This window comes from Poeciliopsis prolifica, unplaced genomic scaffold (assembly GCF_027474105.1).
Source record: "Poeciliopsis prolifica strain line A6 unplaced genomic scaffold, Auburn_PproV2 SCAFFOLD005, whole genome shotgun sequence".
Classification (NCBI taxonomy): domain Eukaryota; kingdom Metazoa; phylum Chordata; class Actinopteri; order Cyprinodontiformes; family Poeciliidae; genus Poeciliopsis; species Poeciliopsis prolifica.
This window is the reverse complement of record NW_026562380.1, coordinates 15504237-15523666: the sequence shown is the minus strand read 5'-3', so window position 1 is coordinate 15523666 and position 19430 is coordinate 15504237. Positions and strand designations below refer to the sequence as shown.

Genomic DNA, 19430 nt, shown 5'->3' with positions numbered 1-19430 from the left:
GAGCATCAAGAGCAGCAGCAGGAGACCCGAAAGGTCAAGAGCCAAACTTCGATCTGCGCTTTTCCATTCATGAGCTTGTGTGTTTGAGGGTGCGTGAGACGCCTCTGTGCTGTGATGGCCATGGTGCAGCAGCGGGCAGGTGGAGGCAAGGAGTAAGGGGGAGGGGGGGGTTTGGGAAGGGGGCTTCAAGCAGCCGCATGCCGGCAGTCCGAATACGGATTGCACACCCGCTTCTAGCAGACATACCTTCCTGAGCCATTGCTGCCGTGCTGGTGGTGGCGGCAGGGCTGGTGTGCTGCCGGCCCACTATCGGACAGAGAGGGGGATTCCTCCAGTCACAGTTGTGCTCAAAAGTTTACACGACCCTGACAAATTGTCTCATTTTGCCACATTTCTTTCAGACAACGTGAATGATGCATTTAAAAAAAAGTTTTCTTTCGCTCGTGATTATTGCTGTTTGGTAGAGCAGTTTTGACGTGAAAGTCTGCATTGCGTTGGCTCTTTTTAAGTCACAGGGAAAACAGGAACTACCCAGACGACTCTAGTTCCATCAATGTCAGCTCGAAACCGTCCACCAACGTCGTTCTGCCGCGTGTTAAAACCTGGTGCTCAAGGCAAAAAGCCTCCAGATATTATTTAGGATGTTTCTAAAGCTGAGTGAAGGAGACAGAGATAGCTTGACCCAAAGTTCAGGTCGGGAAAAACTGATTTACAATATTTGCCCTTGACTCACGCCGTGGTTGCAACAAGCGACAAAACGGAGCTGGAAGATGTTTAAAAAAAGCTAAAAACGAGAGGTTACTTAAATTATGGCCTAAAAAAGAAAGCAGTAAAATTTTAATTAAAATTATACATTTTGTCGAGCTGAGGCGTATAATTAAAGTTGATCGTTTCGGGTCGAACCCAACATTGGTGGGTTAAATATTTCAGGTCCGGTCTATGGTGGCGGAGAGCCCAGGTACATCACTTGTTTTGGATTTCTGAGTTCAACTCCAATCACTCCAAGCAAGGTTGATTCAGACATTTTTGGGCCTAGTTATTGCCGCTTTCTTCTTTCTTTCTTCTTTTTTTTTTTTAGATTAATTTTAACTACATTGTCCTGCTGATTCTTTGATAATAAAACATGCAAGCGTCTGGTTTCCTTTCTAGCTTCCAGCCAATCACGATACTGGTCACAGCCCTTCCAGGTGTGTACGGGAGAGACGTTTCTCTGTGTGAACTTCTGAGCACCACTTAACTTTCTACCATAGTGCATTTCATCGCACAGAGCGATTATTGAATTTCAACACTTTCCAAGTTTCACTGCAATACTCAACTCTCTTTAATTGGAAGTGAAGCAGCAAATGGAGTAACGCACTCAGAGTTTAATAGCATAATCTGATTATACCCTTAGATGAAAAAAAAACAAAAAAACAAGTGATGCGGAAACGCATGGAGTCTGTTGTCTTCTGTCTCGTGGCTGGCAGTAATCCGCTGGAGCCCCGTTGCTCGCGTGAAAGCATGTAAACACAGAGTCGATAGCATTAGCGCGTCGGCCTGCCAGGCCATCATTCAGCCTGCAAACTGGACGTCCAAACACAAGCAACCTGGGCTCTCAGCGATCGAACTGCTCACCGTGACGAAACCCAAGCCCACCGTCCCAAAGTGCGAAACGGAAACTGCGCCGTCAAGAGGAGGAAGACAGCAGTAGCAAAGCAACACTGACGTCTATTTGCCGTGTGTGATCAATACGAGGTTTCGCGGCTGCTTTAACGTAGGCGTAGCTTTGAGAAGAATTTGCTGAGCTCACCTGAAAAGTTCCTGGATACCAGCATGGTTGTGAGAATAGCTCCCTGCAATCAAGACAATCAAAAAAATGAAAAATAAAACGTCACACCCCGTAGGTGTTTTTGTTTGTTTGTTTGTTTTAAACATCTGAGGACCTTGAATCGTCTCAACGCTCACCTTAAGTTTTCTCCTGGCGTTGAACTTGCGCAGACATTCGACAGTTTCTTGACGATGCATCATGGAGGCAACAGTGGAGCGTTGCTGCGCGTAGAGAAGACGCGTTATTACAGACTCATTCACCTTCATGAAAAACATCCCTTAAATACTTTAGCTTTTCACCAACACATTTGAGGAAACAGTCCAAACAATGCTTGTTTTAGTAACATAAACAGACCGTGGTGAAAAATAAAGTTGAGTGTCGTCAGCAGAGTTACGTGTTCTGAACTAGTGGCACGAGAATAGGACCTTGAAGAACTCCACGAGTGATTTTTATTTGCTCACATTTATAATCTCTGAAGGACTCAAAACAGCCCTTATCTGTTAAATAAGATTCAAATCAATCTTGTACAGTACAATACAATCCTTCACAGTTTTCCAGCCGTAAGTAGTTTCTAATCAATCAAGAGAATTGAATCAGTCACTGGTATCCAGTAAAGCAAATAAAACAAGTTTTAGATGCTTCACTGAAAAGACCAATGCCATTTTAAAAAGTCTTTGTCAATCCGTTCTCTGTACTGCAGTGTGGCTGAATTAAAAAAAAAAGACTGAAAGTCATTGAACATATTTATTTCTTATAATAGAGAAATAAATTGCCTATTTTTCCTAATCACTCAAAAAATAACAGAAAAAGAAAGAGGTTAGGCTCCCGGAGGTCTTTCCTCTGATGTAAGAGTGTGACTTACGCAGACCCAGGGATGCTTGAGCGCCTGGTCAGCAGTGATTCTTTTGGCAGGGTTAATGGTCAACATCTGATTGATCAGATTCTTGGCCTCGGGGGTCACCGTGTCCCACTCTGGGGACGGAAACTGAAAGGAAGATTTGGACGAAGGTTGTGTTGAGTAAAACCTGCATCGTCAATAAAAATGGATGCATTGATGTAAAATCAGGCTTTTACTTGTGACCTTGTAAAGTTTGGTCTTTAGAGTTTATAAAGACATAAATAGTAAAATCCTAGATATTTGAAAAAAACGTTTAGATCACCGTTTTGGCATTAGTGAATTATGACAGCCTGATAATAGTCTTGAGTCTGGAAACGTTGATGCAAACGGAGAGGAAGAGGAATTGTTGGGAACGACTTTTCACAAACAGCCTTTTAGAAAAGGTTTTAAACTAAACATGTGGTCAAATGTGGTAAAAAAAAAAATAAACAAATACTCACAAAAATGAAATATAGAAGTTGAAAAAATTATATACATAAAAAAAGTTTTTAAAAAATCAACAACCTCATTCTAACAAAGTTAGAGGTGCCAGTAAATGTTTATCATTAACATAAAAGACAACCTTTATTTTAGCTGCTAGTCACTGAGAAACAGAAAGAAAAATAAATTAAAAGTATCTTGTTGACAGAAATGGTATTCAAGAAGTGTAAATTACTGGGTGCTTGTCTCAGCCACTTTATCTCTTTTTATGCACAATCATTAGATGCGGTTGCTTCAAACTCTGAAAATTAACGCAGGCAATAAAGTCTCCTCTCCCAGAGGATTATATGATCTAATAAATATGCTCATCGCTCTGTGATGGAGCGTTTCTTCCTTCTGCAACAGCATGGAAATCCTGCAGTAACAAGCAGTGAGTAATTAAAACCCAAATCTACATTTCTACATCACTCCCAAGACTTAAATCTGAGCTTTTTAGTAGACGGGACTTGTTCTACGTGCGTGATTGTTTAACACCACTCGGATCATTAAGACACAAATATGAAACGACGTTAAAGTTTTGCTGGTTTTCAGGTTTCAAGTGCACAAGACTAACAGAAACAGACTTTGTGGGCTTTAGTTGATGCAACTGTTGATGCTTACATTTGAATTTCAAAACAGGAAGCGCCAGGAAGTCATGACGGAGTTCACAGAGGTGAAATTAATGCTTCAGAGAAACATTTTTCACAAGACATTACTGAGCAAACAGTGCAACTCTGTCGTTCTACTCGTGAGCCAGTTGTGAAAGCAGCCGCTCTTCTGGGGATAAAATTTTCACCCCTCGGTTTCCAGGCTTAATGCATCCATTAAATTTTATCCATTAACAATGAGCTAACCTACACTTTCAAAAAATACTTTCTACCTATGAATTTCAGGGGGTTATTAATGTTGTAAATGTGTGATCGTTATCCAGCCAAATTTGCAGTACCGTAACTCCGCTACACATTGCGCTATCAGAAAAATGGGAGACGTTGCGCATTCCAGCCAAACTCGGAATATTACGGTAATTTCACCCCCTGCAAAGCAGGAGGTAAAATTAATCTGAGGGGTGCTCTTTTAATAGGCGGTAAATAACTTGCTAGATATTAAAAGTTCCAGTTGTTATGGATAAATGGGCAAAATATTTACTCACAGGACATTTAAAGAACTGCCCACAATTGAAATAAGCAAAAATATCTAAAATGTACTTACTGAAGGATTGAAGAATACCTAAGGCTGTAAGTGTTATTGGCTAAATAGAGAAACTACAGCATCTTAAATTACAAATTCACTGCAAATTTTTCAGCAAATGTTCTGCAAAAAAGCGAATTGTACACAGCAGAAATAAGGTGAGGGAAACAGATTAAAACAATACTGTAATACAAGAATATGACAAGCAGACACTCACATCATAGGCGCCCGCTTTGATCTGTTGATACAGTTTGTGTTGGTCTTCGTCCCAAAACGGAGGGTATCCCACTAGCAAGATGTAGAGGATCACACCTAGAAAAATTCACAAAAAAATAACATACAAAAAAAATAAGTACTTATATTTAAAAAAAATTCGACAACCTAGAAGCTGGAAGATGAAATGAATGAGTTTCATTTCAAAAGCGGAGGATTCTTTGTTACGTCTCATCAGCTGGAACGATGAGACTGAACACGAATAAATTAAACATACCGACATGAAATTTATGGGAACGTGCCGTAAAAGAAAAAAAATGCATCCAGTCTGAGATGAATGGGTTGTGTTTTAATCTGAAAAAAGATAAAAACAATAATAGTTTTCTGACCACATGCCCAGATGTCCACCGGCTTGCCGTACGGGTCCTTTCTCAGCACCTCGGGCGACAAATATCCTGGAGTTCCAGCGAAACCTGTCAAAAACAAAGTCAAACAAAGTGGAAACCGTTTCAAAGAAAGCTAGCAAAGAAGCTAATAAAGCTGGGGGGAAATCAGGATGCTGGTGGGGTCAAATGTCTTTTTGATAAAATACACATTTCACATTTTTCCTATGCAAAACAAGGGAATTGCTGTGTAATCTAATCTTAATTTTGTACTATAACCTGGATAGAAATTTTCAGCAAGGATTGACAATGCACATTTGCATTGTCAGTTTATAATAACCTTATCCCCACTGCAAATTGATTTTTTTGTTTAATCCCATAAATTAGGCGTTTGACTATTAATACTACGAGGATTTCAGCAAAATTGAAAACTAAATCCTATAACTGTAAGAAACAACGACATTCAGGAAGTTACTCTTCAATCTAAATAATTGTTTTTCAGAGAACAGATTTGAAAATGAGGTGTAGTCTCAAATACATTTGACTCAACTAAACAAAACCTCAACTAAAGTAGAGCCTCTCAAATAAATGAACAGACAGTGTGTACGGTTTTAATGTATGTTTGTCAAAAAAAAATGTCCAAAAAGGAAAGTGTCTGTATCATAGCTGCAAACAGAGTTTAGCCATCAGATTTCAGATGAAGGTGGGCAAAAGGGAGGAAATATTCCTTTGACAATTTCAATAAAGAAAATGCGCCAACGCCGCAAAAGGAAGCAGAGAGCTTACCGAACCACGCCTGCTGGTCCCCCTGCACCTCGATGGCAAGTCCGAAATCCGCGAGCTTCACAGCTGCTCCCTTCATCTTACTGGCGAGGAGAAGGTTTTCTGGCTGCAACACACACAGGCCGATCATTTGAGAGGACCGAACCCAAAGTCAGGCTGCGAGCTCCTCTCTCTCTCTCGCTTCGTTTTACTTTGAAATATTAGAAACTCCAGTACAGGAACACAGCTTCGACTGGAAAACTTAAGACAAGCCATACATCTTACTTATAAAAAAAACATTAAATACCGCAAGACAGACTTTGGCTAAATGATGAGCAACAACAAGAAGATGGGTGTAATTAGTGGCAATAAGCACGGATCCTCCTGCCAGAAATGTCTCGTCACTTGCGAGAGCTTTAGGATTACGATGACATCTCCATCTGTACTGAAGCGTGATGAGGTTGAGTTGGTTACTGAGGCCTGCCTGAAAGGAAGAACCTTTTCATTTAGATGCCGTGGTATTTACCCCAACACTTTGACCACGTCTTGTTTTGTCACATTATCACGCATAAAAGCCAGGCTTTGGAAAAGGTTCAAATTTCTTACATCACTTCAGAAAAAACACAAACAGGTACCCACTTTTTACAGTTTTAGATGTACATTAATAAAGGGCTGCACAATATTTTAGGACTATGTCGTCATCGCAATGATGACAATATGGTCATAAAGTTCCAAATGTCAGAGAGGTGGAAGCACAGGTGAGAAAAAAGAGAGGAGAGAAAAAAGTAACCATGTGTTACAATTGATACGGCCATCGCAATATTTACCAATAATATCCCCATTGCAAAAATTCCTAATGTCTAGCTTTGATTTTTTCCACTTTTACAAAACTTTAACTGAAACATGTTATGTTTTCCCCTCAACAAAAACATGCCTGGAGTGTTGCCTCGAGTCTTTCCTGCATATTTGAGACATCCCATAATCTGCCACGGCAACCGCTCAGCTGTGGAAAACGCCTGGCTGGACGTAGCACCGCCTCCCAGTCAGAGCTCCCCCTTGGAGCTGCCTCACAGGAGCAGCCCTCCTCCCCAAACCGGTTGATCTTTTTATCTACGCTTGTACGGCAGCACCAGCACTCCTCATGTTGCACATGCCAGCTTTCGTCATCCAGCCGCACATCCTTCATTTCTCCTACGACCTCCTCCGCCGCCCGCCCATCGAGCCCACGACGCCCCGATCCGACAATAGGAAGTAAAGAAAAGGGGGGAGCGGAGGAACCAGAGAGCTCTTCTGAAGAAACAGAACCAGACATGCGGAGATAGATAGATAGATGGGAGGTGGCGTAATGCGTCCCAACACCGGCGCTGCAGCAGCCGGGTGACCTCACCCCCTCTGTTACCATGGCAACCCGCCTGCCACCAGCAATCAACTCTTGCCTCTCTAATTCCCCAGCACTGCCGCCGCCGCTCCTCTGAGCGCGTGGCCTTCCCAAGATGGCAAGAAGGCAAAAAAATATGAAGCGTGTGCAGGAGGTTACGTTTCAGTGAGGCTCAATCTGATCACAACGGCTCAGTTTTTTCTGATTCTAATGCAGAAACCTCTTTCTTTCCTCTGTGTACTTGGAAAAATACATTTTTTTTAATATATTTTTTTATCTATTGTCTTATGTTTTGAGAATTGTTCCAACAAAACCCTAAAAATGTACTGACTTGACACATTTACTGGTATTTCTGCCCCGTCGCCCACAGAGCAATTTTTGATACTCTCCACAAAGTCTACCGAAAAGGATTGTGACTACATGACTAAGGAGACATCAGCAGGATGTTGGTTAGATGAACAACAAATTACTGACATCTATCACTCTGGAAAAGGCTTACAAAACTGCTTGGGACTCCAGCAAGTTTATCTACACGTTAGGAAAAGCAAATTTACTCCAAGAGCTCGTTGACGACCCAGAACAGCATCTGAAGCACAAAAATAAAGCACAGACTTTGGCGTGGCCGGAGTTGAACAAGAACAGGCAAATCATGTTGTTGATTTGGACAGCTTTTTTCCACAATAAATGCAATCCTCATTTGAAAAGTTTGTTTCGTCTTTGATAAGTGCTGCATTTTAACATCCATTAAACCTTTTTGTCTGTCTGTGAGAACACAAAAAGACAGAAAATTGTTTTTGGCACCATCCGAAAAATATCAAGCATAAAAGGCAGCAGTCAGACTAACAGACTGGATTATTCAGCGCTGACACCAGATTTCTGGAATCGTGTAAGGTTTGTCCGACATTTAGTCTATTTGTCAATATAAAACAAAAAGATTTGACTAAGAATGTTGCAAAAACATTCTCAATCAACCAAACATCGCCACGTCTCATGAGCTGCATGCATTGCTATGCCTCTTATGCCTCTACAGCTAATATCTACACATCAATATTAGTGTTCAATTGCTCTCGTGGTTGAAATTTTACCTCAGAGTTACAGCTTTACGTCTGCATATGCACTTGTTGCAAACTACCATCGGCACAGTTGACAAAAGCACACATGCATACGTCAAGAATGATGAAATGAAACTTTTTTTTTTCTTGTGAGCTGTTTTAACCGTCTCCTTTAAAGAAATTAATCTGGAGGCCATTTAGTCCGCACAAGGACTAGGTCGTTTTAGTCAACTTTAGTTTTGCAAGTACTTATAATTTCTTTTAAAAATGAACTGAATACAGAAGTGGCGCAGCACAAATGCATGGAAAGATAAAATACAGGTATTAAGAACATTTCTCCACAGTCACCTTTTATTATTTCTATTCTGACATCTTGTGATATTTGTATTCATGCGCAAACGTACAAAGGAGAAAAAAAAAGAAAGAAAAATCTGCATTAGCTGAGCTCACTTTTCAGAGGACACATTTTTGCACCGTCACAAAAAGAACAACAGAAGCATGCTGAATTACTTATTCAAAGAGAACTGAATTATTTAAAGCTAAAAGTTGGAGGCTGAACTGAAGTTTGACTAAACAACAAGCCGGCACAGGTATCAGGGTTTGTCAGTCTCGGGTAAAACTGGGGCTTTTAAGTCAACCTCGTCATGTTTTGAAATTAAAACCCCTGCAGCTGTATGTGTGGAGGCGGGGGGAGGGATCTGCTCCGAAAGGTGTGCAGGTTTTTCCATGCAGTAACCAGTAACTGGCCGTCATCTAACACACACACATGCGCGCGCTATTTATAGCAGCTGGTCTGCTTTCGTCACTCCCCGGCAGTGCAGTAGGGAGGAGAGGAGGAGAAACGGAGCAGAAAAGGTGGAGAGGAGGGAAGATGAGGTGGGGGTGGGAGGGGTAAAAAAAAAGGAAGAAGGATGTAGAGATGCCATGAGAGTTGGAGAGCAGAGAGGAAAAAGCTGCTGAGGTGAGCAATGACGCGCATCCCAGAAGTTGTCCTTGACGTCAGAGCGTGACGTCACAGCGTGACGTCCGCGCGGCGCTAGCCGAGACCCTGTTGTGCATCGGTCCGCCCGGCGCACCTTTCGACCGCACTCGCGCGCCCTGGGTGTGCGGGGCATTTACTTTGCCGGATGCAATAAAAGCTCTTCTAATATTCATCGGCGTCTGGTAGCTCACCTTGAGGTCTCTGTGGACAATATCGTGCTGGTGGATGTGACTGATGCTCTCCAGGATCTGATTGATGCAGTGGCTGAAAGAGACAGCAGACAAAACATGCTGGTCAAACTGCGGCGCCACGACGACTGATATTAAAGAAAAAGAGGGGGGGAGTGGGACAAAACACACACACCAAGCAACTTTAAAATGACGATACAGACTAGATTTTAAGGGTATATAGAAAAACTTTCATAATAACCCACGGACTGATTTGAAAAATTACAAATCAGCCTCTCCCTGGGAAGACGGTCCTGAACACAGGCAGCAAATTGGTAACAAACATCCACACTCAGCAAATTGAGAGCATCAATTCAGCTCCAGCTTCTGTCTTAATAGCCCGTGATGATTCGAGTGATGTCAACCATATTGAGCAGATAGAGCCCTCATGCAGATATGCGAGCTCTAATCGGCCACAGGAAGAAATCATCGAGTGCTGAAAGGCTGAACGCAGGACATTCGTTTCAGCTGGAGCTAAAGTTTGAAAGCCAACAAAATAAAGAGCTACATTTTGTGTCACGTTGACTTAAGTTGTGTATGGAACTACATATCGGTTCCTCCTGTTTAAATGTATTGCAATATATAATTTTTCAATTCATGTCCACTCCAACCCTCATCTTGATCATCTCATCCCACCAGCTACATTATGACCACAGAGGACTTCTACTACTGAAATTATTATTATTTTAAGTTTATTATTTCTAAAACCTAGTTAAGAATTTAGAGGTAAAGTGCTAAATACCACAAAAGCCTCGTGTAACATCTGACAACGAGCTAAAAATAGGAGAACAGCTTTGTCATGATTTATTCACAAAATTAAATTTAAAAGGTTTGTGTCACTCGGTCAGAAGCAAAACTCAAGCGGCAGATCGGTAGCACAGTTGAAACCGTAAGCAGTTTCTTCTCCCAAAGCACAAACTACATTAAACAATTCTGTTGTCAGAACACTTTGTGCTTTCATAACTTCTCTGCGTTGACAAAACAAAACAAAAAGCCTCCGCTGAAACCTGCGGGGAGTTCAAAGTTTCAAACTTTAGATCCATATTTAGACTTGTAGTTTAACAGTGTCTTAAAAAAAAAAACACCGACAAGTAAAACGTGAGAAATGAGCCACTTGCATCACTTCTGCATTACACTGAGGTCAGCACGAAGCCTCTTCTGGCGTCACCTGAATTTCTTTCAAACAATAAAATGAATACAAAAATTATTATGGAGCATCTGAAGTGGCCGAAATTTGGAGAAAACCGTCACGATTTACCTGGCATCCGCCTCGCTGTAGTACTCTCTCGCAACGATGTCCTCAAACAGCTCTCCTCCGGTTACGCTGCAGAGACGCATGCAATGATAAGTTAGTCGACATGTCCGCATAAGGGAACTTCTTGTTTTCTCTGTGTAAATAAAATGCCTTTTAAGGGTCTCGTGTTTTCTGGTGATGTGCGCTTGTGATGCGACTTGTGCTTCAAGAAGCCACTTGGCACGTTACCGGCAGCTTTTTCAAGTTTCCATCTGTTCTAAAATATAATCTACCGTAATGCTTAATTCATTTGTCCCGGTCTGTTCGACGGAGCAGCGTGTGCGACATCAATGCAGCTGAATCTGTACCTGCCCACATTAGGAGCAGCACACTTATTCTAAATGCGACATTTTGCAAGCAAACCCAACAGAAAGACCCATTTTTGTAGTTTTTCTGTGTGTTTTTATTAGATATCTCAGCAGAACTTTCACAACAACATGCTACAAACGCATAAAGCGTTCCAATTGTGAAACAGTCTTAATGTCGTTTTAGGAAAATTTGATGTTTTCTTTGTGCTTTAAAACCGTAAAGAAAAAATAACAGATTGTAGGAGAGTCTGGAACCCATAAAAGATGGTCAGAGGTACAACAATAAAGACAACTGCACAAATCTTTTAAATGAGAAATATAAATTTAAAAGTATTCTCATCCAATCAAGCAGCTTGCTTCCCAACATAATGCATTTGTTTTATTATTTTTAAAAAATAAATAACATGGCGTGTGAGCGAGTGTGCGTGCTCTAATTAGATTTACTTACAGGTCAAAGACGAGGTAATGGAAGCCTTCCTCTGCAATGCTCTCATGGAGTCGTACTGAGAGGCACAAAGAGAGAGAGTCTTTAATTAAGAGGGAGTTAGCTGGATCAGAAAGCACCGCTAATGCTAATTAGCTTCCATAAAGCAAACCTCAATGTACCATCGATGAACTGAAAGTTTCAGACAGACAGCCGGGTCAGAGGTTCTGAGATTTGTTGTACATATAAGAAGGAGCATAACATTTATTGAAGAAAAAAATTAAAACTGCCACAAATTTGACCTGAAGCACTATATGACATTTGGACTAGATGGACTATATGGACTAGAGTTTCTCCTTTGGAGTCTTTTCTACTATATAAAAAGTTTCAATAGTGACGCCTATGGTGCAGCTAGTTTAAATCACACCACAATACTGACGATACACCTTTCACGCTTCATAAGCGATGCCCATTCTGGCATTAATCTGTTCAGTCTACAGCTGGATAAAAAGCCTATAATGAAGGCGAATGACTTCAGTCAAGTCTCCATCGAAACGACAACGTGGCAAACTTGTTACAGTCAGAGACTGAGGAGACGAAGGCGGTTGTCAAAAGCCAAGCCCTGGAAAAACGCCCAACTGGAAAAATCTTTTAGTAAAAAAGATTAAATAAAGAAACGCAGGTGAAGAAGAACAAAAACGCAGAAGCAGAGTTGACTGGGATCCTGACTGCACAATGTGGTTATGTAAGATTTACTGAACGTGTTCTTGAAGGAAGGGCAGCTGTGATATGCTGAAATCATGTTAGGAATAGTCCCAACATGTTGCTTTTAGTGGTGAAAATGGTGACATTAAACCTCAAGTCAGATTGAAACTCGTCTGTTTCAGATTTCAACTTCTAGACGAATGAGACGGGAGATTTCCAAAGCGTCAGCTTTACATGTACAACTAAATATCACTATCAGCCCATAAAACGTTTAATTCAACGCACTGTGTGGGTTTAAAAATGTAATGTGCTTTCAGCTGATCAAGACAGACCAATGAAATCCAAATCTCTAACAAGTCTGGTTTGCACGGTGCTACATGCTATGATAAGAACTTCATGCTATGTCAAACAAACGCTCATTTCTTTGGCCTCTCCAAACAACCCCTGCCTTTTTGTTTGCATTTCCCAGGGCAACAGAGGAGAAAAGGTCTGACGCCTTTCTGAGGCGACTCCCAGGCGCATACCCCTGTGACTGTCGACACAAGAGTTTCCTGGCACTTTGCGCTTCCGCAGGTGACCCCTGCTTTCTACGTTTTCCAAGCTGTGCACCGTAAAGGGCGCTCCAAGGTATAAAGTGTGTTAGTAATGAGATTAGCGAGATTAAGGTTTAGACACAAGGCACACGATGTCAGCGCCGCTTAGAAGCTCTGCAGCTTATTGGAGTCGTCTGAACGGGAAGCGGCTGCTGGCCAGCTGTCGCATGCAAAAATCCCAAAGCGAAACCCAGCAGGGAAGCGGCTGGTTTGACTATCACCCAGTTAGCTCCAGAGCTGAACTCAACAATGCTTTTGTTTCTACTCTGTTGCACCGCAACAGAGTAGCGGGGATGTGAAACGACAACCGCAGAGATTCCAGGTGAAACAAGAAACTGAGAGTTTTCACATCCACGTCGGACCGACTGTGACTGAGCTGCATCTGTTCACAGGTTCCACAATGAGGCCGATTAATGAAATACTGGAATGATGAATAACGATATCCAATAATCTCAGTCTTGACCTACTTGGTCCAGTTCTGAACTATTGCATTAATTTGGATCGGATCTAATCGCGGCCATTGCACGGTTGGTCTTCCACAAAAGGCAAACAAAAAAAAAAAAAAGGTTAAAGAGTTTGGGGTTTTTAAGGGTTGCCTTTTTCGCCTTCTGTTTCGTTGCAATTAGTCTTCTTTTATTATAGGATTTTATTCAAATGCCACCAAGTGGCACATTGTTGGAAAAATCTGAAAAAGTGTGGCCTACAAATGTTTTCAACCTTTACTCCCTAAAGATCCCTAAATAAAATCTGATTTTATCCAAAAATAAAGGGGCAGAAACAGTCAGAAAAAGAAAGCTTCAGGAAAATAAAGGGAAAACAAGCAGATAATTTTTTAAAAAAAAGGCACACCACACATTTTAGATATTTGTAAAAATTCTTCAAAACTGTTAAGATTTATTTTGACCTACTAAAAGGATCTCAAGACCAAACGCTAAAGTATAAAACAGAACCAAATGGGGAAAGAGTTGAATATCTTTGCAAAGTAAATTTAACTTGAAACATTTTTGTCGAAAGACTTTTGCAGTAAAAAATGTCAGATCAAAACTCCCACACAGACTCTAAGGGGTCAGATTTATACAGGCAAAATTAATTTCTTTATTATTACTTTAAATTCTGTTGTCTCCTCGTATACACAGGAGACAAAAGAAAAGGTCAAATAAAATAGAAAAACTCAAACGATGAAAGAACTGTGAATTTGTAGGTTTACAAATAACTTGACTTAAATCTTGAAACTTGGTCAGTGAGCATCGTTATGCTAAACATCTTTAGCTCGTCAGAGGGAACTTACCTATGTTTGGATGTTTGAGCATTCGGCAGATCCTGGCCTCTCGCTCCAGTTTCTGGTGATCTGTGGTCAAAAAGGAAAACAGAAAAGAAAAAAAAAAGAGAAGAGAAAAAAATATGACCCAGCTATTAAGATACACTTTTTTTTCTTTTTTTTTTTCACTCCAGTTATTGATGGCTAGAATCCCATGAAACAGCATCACTTCTCAGAAAGTCTCTGAATGCGCCAACCTTAAACAGCACAATGCAATAAGTTAAAGTAAACACAGCAGCATCTCACGCTCACTGTACAGTAAATTGAAAACAGTCTTTTCTCGTATCACTTTTCACTCATTTCTTCACCCATGCTGCTTGCAAATAAACAAATTAGCTTTTATGTGAACATTTGTTTCTCGAAGAGACTAAATTGAAAGCATTCTTTATGTGTAAAAAAAAAAAAATCAAGTCTCTGAAGTTCCATTTATTCCCCGTCTGTCCTCGACTCGTGACGTTTCCCATTAAACGTGTCATTTGAGCATCACAAAACAAATCCGACGGCTTCACGTGAAAGGACCGGCGCAGGAGGAGAGGCGGCTTCGTCACGAACAGACGGCGACACGTAATGTATAGGGATCACTCAAACGCTCACAATACGAGCGCGAGCTTTATGCACTTAGTGAAATGAGTCCGGTGGGCCCTGCTCTAATCTAATCACCATCCACTTAATGACTCTAATGACATGAGAAAGTCCATGCGCGCAGACAGATTGGTTTTAAAACAGACCGTGGATGGACGGCATGGCCGACCGTCAGAGGTCAAGTTCGTCGTGTCCGTCTTGTCGGGAAGCAGCCGCTGCTCGCCAACGCACATGAACTCAACCCTAATCCCCCCGACCCATCCCACACAAAAGCCATTATGGATTAAATCATTATCCATGGAATCAAAACAAAAATGATCGTTGTGATTCATTGGCTTGATCACATTTAAACCATGTGAACACATCTGGGGAATATTTCGACAGCATCTGAATACATAAAAATTCCCACACCAGGGCAAGTTTCCCGCATCAAAATCAAACGATTCATGTACTTCTGATCTCTGCACACTCGCTGCAGTGTTTGAAGGCTATGAACGAGTCAGACTGTCTCCTCTCACGAGGCAGAGAAGATGCACATCCATATAAACACCCGAAAGTATAGAACTGACGAAACAAATGTTTCACCCAATATCATAACTTGAATTATTATTAGGCCTTAAATTATGTGAAAACATTTGGGACGTCATTCAGTCAGGTGGCACACAAGCAATCCAAAGACTGCTCAAAATAAATTTAGTGAACAATAAAAACTAGTGTCAAACACGCTCTATGGTCGTTTTACATGTGCAGCTGAAAGGTTGTGTCCTATCAGCAGCTTTGTGTCATGAACCAAAGCTGCCTACTGACCCTGAAGTTGGGATTTGATTTGTTGCTTCCAATTCTTCACAAAACTAAAGGGTTAGATCATAGACTGCATTTGAGTATCTCTAGCTCAAAATCCAGTTTTGACATTCTTAAGGCATTCAGAGTTGGACTTTTGCAACATTTCCGCATTTTCCTGGAAAAGGACTTTCTGACACCAACCTATTATTGTAACAGCTACGATAAGGGAAACACCTGGTATTATTTTTTCCAATCATTTTCTATTGATCCAGACACATTCGCTTCTTGAAGCTTGCTTTCTTGGAAGCACTTCTGACTGGATTGTTTGAAAATTATATGTAGTTTATTCCTAGCAAAAACACAGGCAAAACAGTAAAACAGACTCACAATGTGTCAGTATGGAGATGCTTCCACAATGCATTTTCTGAGTTGGCACTCGATAAAAAACAAAAGGTTTGAGACTCAAATACATAAAAACTAAGCCAGAAGTTAAACGTGTAAAGCACATTGATTCATTTCTTGTGAACTCTGACGCCAAAACCAACTGCAAGTTTCACCCACAAAAAAAAAAAACAAAACAAAAAAAAAAATCAGGAAGGGAAACAACAGAGTACCCCCAGAAGCAACTGCTCGACCGATGAGCTGCAGAACTTCCTCAGACGTGCACACGTAAACCTGCGCCATTTAGCACCGTACGCAGGCTTTTGTTCAGACCTCACACATGGAAGCAAGTTTTGATTAGACCGATGTGCTCAGAGGATGAGCAATCAAAGCTCTTTGCAGACATTTCACAACCCTTTTCTCAGAACCATAAAGGACTATTTTGGTTGCTTGTATTCTTAGAAATCAGATGTGCCTGTAAAAATAGGATTAATCTTTATCACCGGCCTAAGATGACAGCTTTATTCTGCCTGTGATGGCAAACATTCCTGGCAGCTGGCTTTTCAAAAACACTACAGACAGATATTTTAGTTAGAGAACACAAACCGTCTTTAAAGGAACCAATTCTATAGAACGAGAGAGAGAGGAAATGGGAGGCAAACTGTGACAGAAGCCAAATGAATGATATTTGTGGATCAAAATAACCAACAGAGAGTAATTAGAAACTTAACTAAAAATGCTCCAGCCTGCTGCTCAGCATAAAAGCAGCAGACAACCTAAGCTAAATGAAGAAAAATTCATAAGAACATTTCTAACAGGAGTGATATTCAAAAGGTTTAGATCCAGAAACAGTCTGGACGCTCTTAAGAAAAATCCTAAAAGCACAAACCAACACATTCACACCCAACATCAACATCTAAGTAGATACACTTCTTCTTTTCTCATGGACAGAGGGGTAAATGGTGCACAGCATTTAGCCCAAGAGGCCAGAGTATTGATCAAAGGCGTGGTAAATGATGGTATCTGTTTATCTGCCCCGCCCGCCGTTTAGCTCATCTTGATGATCCATACAAAAAACAGCACAAGATAGATGAATAGACGCCGTCTCTGAGCAGGCGCTGCCTTTCTGAAAAACGACCCCCGCCCCTCCCTCGTGTACATGAATTAACCTCTGCCTGACAAACGACGCATTATCAGTTCCCAGAGCAAACACTAAACCCGCTGTAGAAAGAACTGTTCAGGCTTTGGATTCATTTCCAGTATCAGTGGACTAGGTTTGGTAAACATTCAGATTGTCAGGCCTCACGCTTGTGTCCTCATCGACCAGCGATGGGTGACATGGATCTAAAGTTTATGACTATATTTAGCGGTACTATTATTACAGTGACAACAAAAGTGACATTAAGAACTATTAATTTCTTCTTTTTTTAGGTAACTGTAGGGCTCCGACTGCATGACAACAAAACAAATACTCTTAAAAAAACATTTCCATTTATGATACGCCTCTTCAGGACAACAGTCACATAAGAAGTGTATCATCATCACTGAACTGAGCACATATGTTCAAATTTATTCATATTTATTGATAATTTCATAGAAAAAGAAACTGCGGAGAAAATAGCACAGTTAATCTTGACATTGTGAACTGTTTTGGTGGATTTTAAACATTGGATTCGTGACAACAATAAATCTAAACCAGGGTTTACCAGAGTGTATGATAAGCCTGGCGGGCCACCAGGCTTATCATACACCACCAGTTTACTTATTTTCTTAAGTATTTATAATGTTTGCATTATTTTTTTATGACCCCATAGTGCCTCATAGCACATAATTATCAAGTGGCTTCCTGTCCACTTTGAACATTTTTAAACTCAAAACACAACAGACTGCTAGATCACCATGTTGACCTAAGTTGTGCAAAAGGCCTTTGTCATGATGTTACATTTAACTAAATTAGATTTTAACTCCGTAGATGGCGCTCTTGAGAAGATTCCATTGCAACTGTTATGACAAAATGTTTATAACATTTTTTTATTTAAAAATCCATTTCAATACACACGTCCTTCAAGTTTGTGGAGAGGCTAAGCAGAAATCGTTAAAAACAATTTGTCTTCTGCGTTGGAGCGAGCCAGAGAGCCACTGATGGACTGACCAGTTGTGCCCAATTGGATTAACCAAGCCCAGATCAAATTGGGTTGTGTTGTTTTTATTGACCGTAATCTTCTTGAGTCTTTCAGCCAGATAGTGACCCAAAGCTGATGATCTTTCCAGTTCGGAGAAACAAAGCCAGGAGATCTGACAGAACAGCAGAAAGCAAAAACGACTCGGGGAACGCAGAGGAACTCCTTCCTGTCCTGTGCTCGTTCACGTTCATGTCTTTTTGCTTTGTGTCCATTGCAAACTCTGTCTGGCTAATGGAAAACAAATTATTTCATCTCAATGACATGGTTCTATTGAAAAAGTAGCTTGTGGTAAACATCTGCTGTATTGCTCCATAAACAACTTGGTTATTGTTTCTAGAAGGGAAAGAAGACATTTTCCTTACCTTCGAAAACGTCTTCATGCTGCATCAAACAAGTGTCATCAAATACTGTACACACAAATATAGAAGCTGGTGCTCAAATAGTGAGCTAGCATTTATTTTATTCCACATCTTTGCAAAATGCATATCGGGATGCAGTGATATTTAGGTAACGATAAATTTGTGAGGTAATAGGTAAACGTAGATAAAATTATTCTCAGCCAAGGATATAAAAGAACTGACATCATAGGATGACAGGGTATGAACATCACATTACTCACAGCTGCAATGAGACAGAGATTTCCTCAGATTCTCAGGATAAACTTATAATGAGGTAAATAATGGCAGAGAGCCAAAAGCCAAACAAGCAAACAGAAAGAGCAGCAGACACTGACTTTAGGTCAGTGTGGCCCGGAGCAGACGGGACTATAAATAGAGTATGCCAGTCCTCCTCCTCCAGCTTACAGCCCGGGATCACGGTGACCAGGGGGCGGCCTGCATCAGCAAACACAGAAAGTGACAGATTGGCGAAAGGAGAGGCCACATTCTCACGCAGATTTCCTGAGATCCAAGACAAGCGACTTCAGTAATAGCTGTTGGAGAGATTCGTTGTGTCAGAGTGCTGCCATGATTGCCACAGAATTCAACAACAGGAGGAAAGCTGGAGCGTCTGGGGCGGGGAATGTCTGTTACAAAGAAAATATAAATATTAGGCAATAAATCCTTAGTGAGTATTAGGTTCTTTCGATGTCGGGCCTGGCTTTCTTCACCCTTAACCAGTGACATCATCTGTCTATTCTGTAGCAAGCTAATTAGCGAGCCAGGCCTCGGTTCTGCTCTACTGGACCCTTGAGACTGAGCAAAGAAACAAAAACCACTCATCCAAGCAGATAAAGAGCAAAAAAATTAACAATGCCAATGTTTTCTGATAAACATTTAGACACGAGGACTTCGGCCTTATTGAATATTAGTCTTATCGGCTGCTGTGTTATAATGTGCATTTCAAAATTACTTTAAAATAGAAAATGGAAATAATTTAAGAGAAAACAAACAAGAAGTTGAAAAACACTAGCATGCAAGTATGCATTTTTGAGGTACACAGCGCCTTTTAAACGCAATTAGTTGTTACCTGCTGTATAAATTAAACTTTGCAAATTAATGCTTTGAAATGG

General features: G+C 40.9%; 1 protein-coding gene across 17 annotated transcripts in view; it reads right to left on the bottom strand.

Annotated features, from left to right (window-relative positions):
* The window catches only part of camk2g2 (calcium/calmodulin-dependent protein kinase (CaM kinase) II gamma 2), a 45906-nt gene that overhangs the window by 13367 nt on the left and 13109 nt on the right, over nucleotides 1–19430 (bottom strand). For 10 of the 17 annotated variants that reach the window (XM_055029139.1, XM_055029141.1, XM_055029148.1 and 7 more), the window contains exons 3-13: nucleotides 13962–14021; nucleotides 11400–11454; nucleotides 10608–10673; nucleotides 9314–9386; nucleotides 5735–5837; nucleotides 4955–5038; nucleotides 4570–4664; nucleotides 2670–2792; nucleotides 1945–2028; nucleotides 1790–1832; nucleotides 247–306 (exon numbers count right to left, since the gene is read on the bottom strand). In XM_055029139.1, coding sequence (XP_054885114.1) covers nucleotides 247–306; nucleotides 1790–1832; nucleotides 1945–2028; nucleotides 2670–2792; nucleotides 4570–4664; nucleotides 4955–5038; nucleotides 5735–5837; nucleotides 9314–9386; nucleotides 10608–10673; nucleotides 11400–11454; nucleotides 13962–14021 — 846 coding nt within the window. The remainder of the gene's footprint in view (nucleotides 1–246; nucleotides 307–1789; nucleotides 1833–1944; nucleotides 2029–2669; nucleotides 2793–4569; nucleotides 4665–4954; nucleotides 5039–5734; nucleotides 5838–9313; nucleotides 9387–10607; nucleotides 10674–11399; nucleotides 11455–13961; nucleotides 14022–19430) is intronic. The other 7 variants (XM_055029150.1, XM_055029151.1, XM_055029154.1 and 4 more) reach the window with 1 other exon arrangement.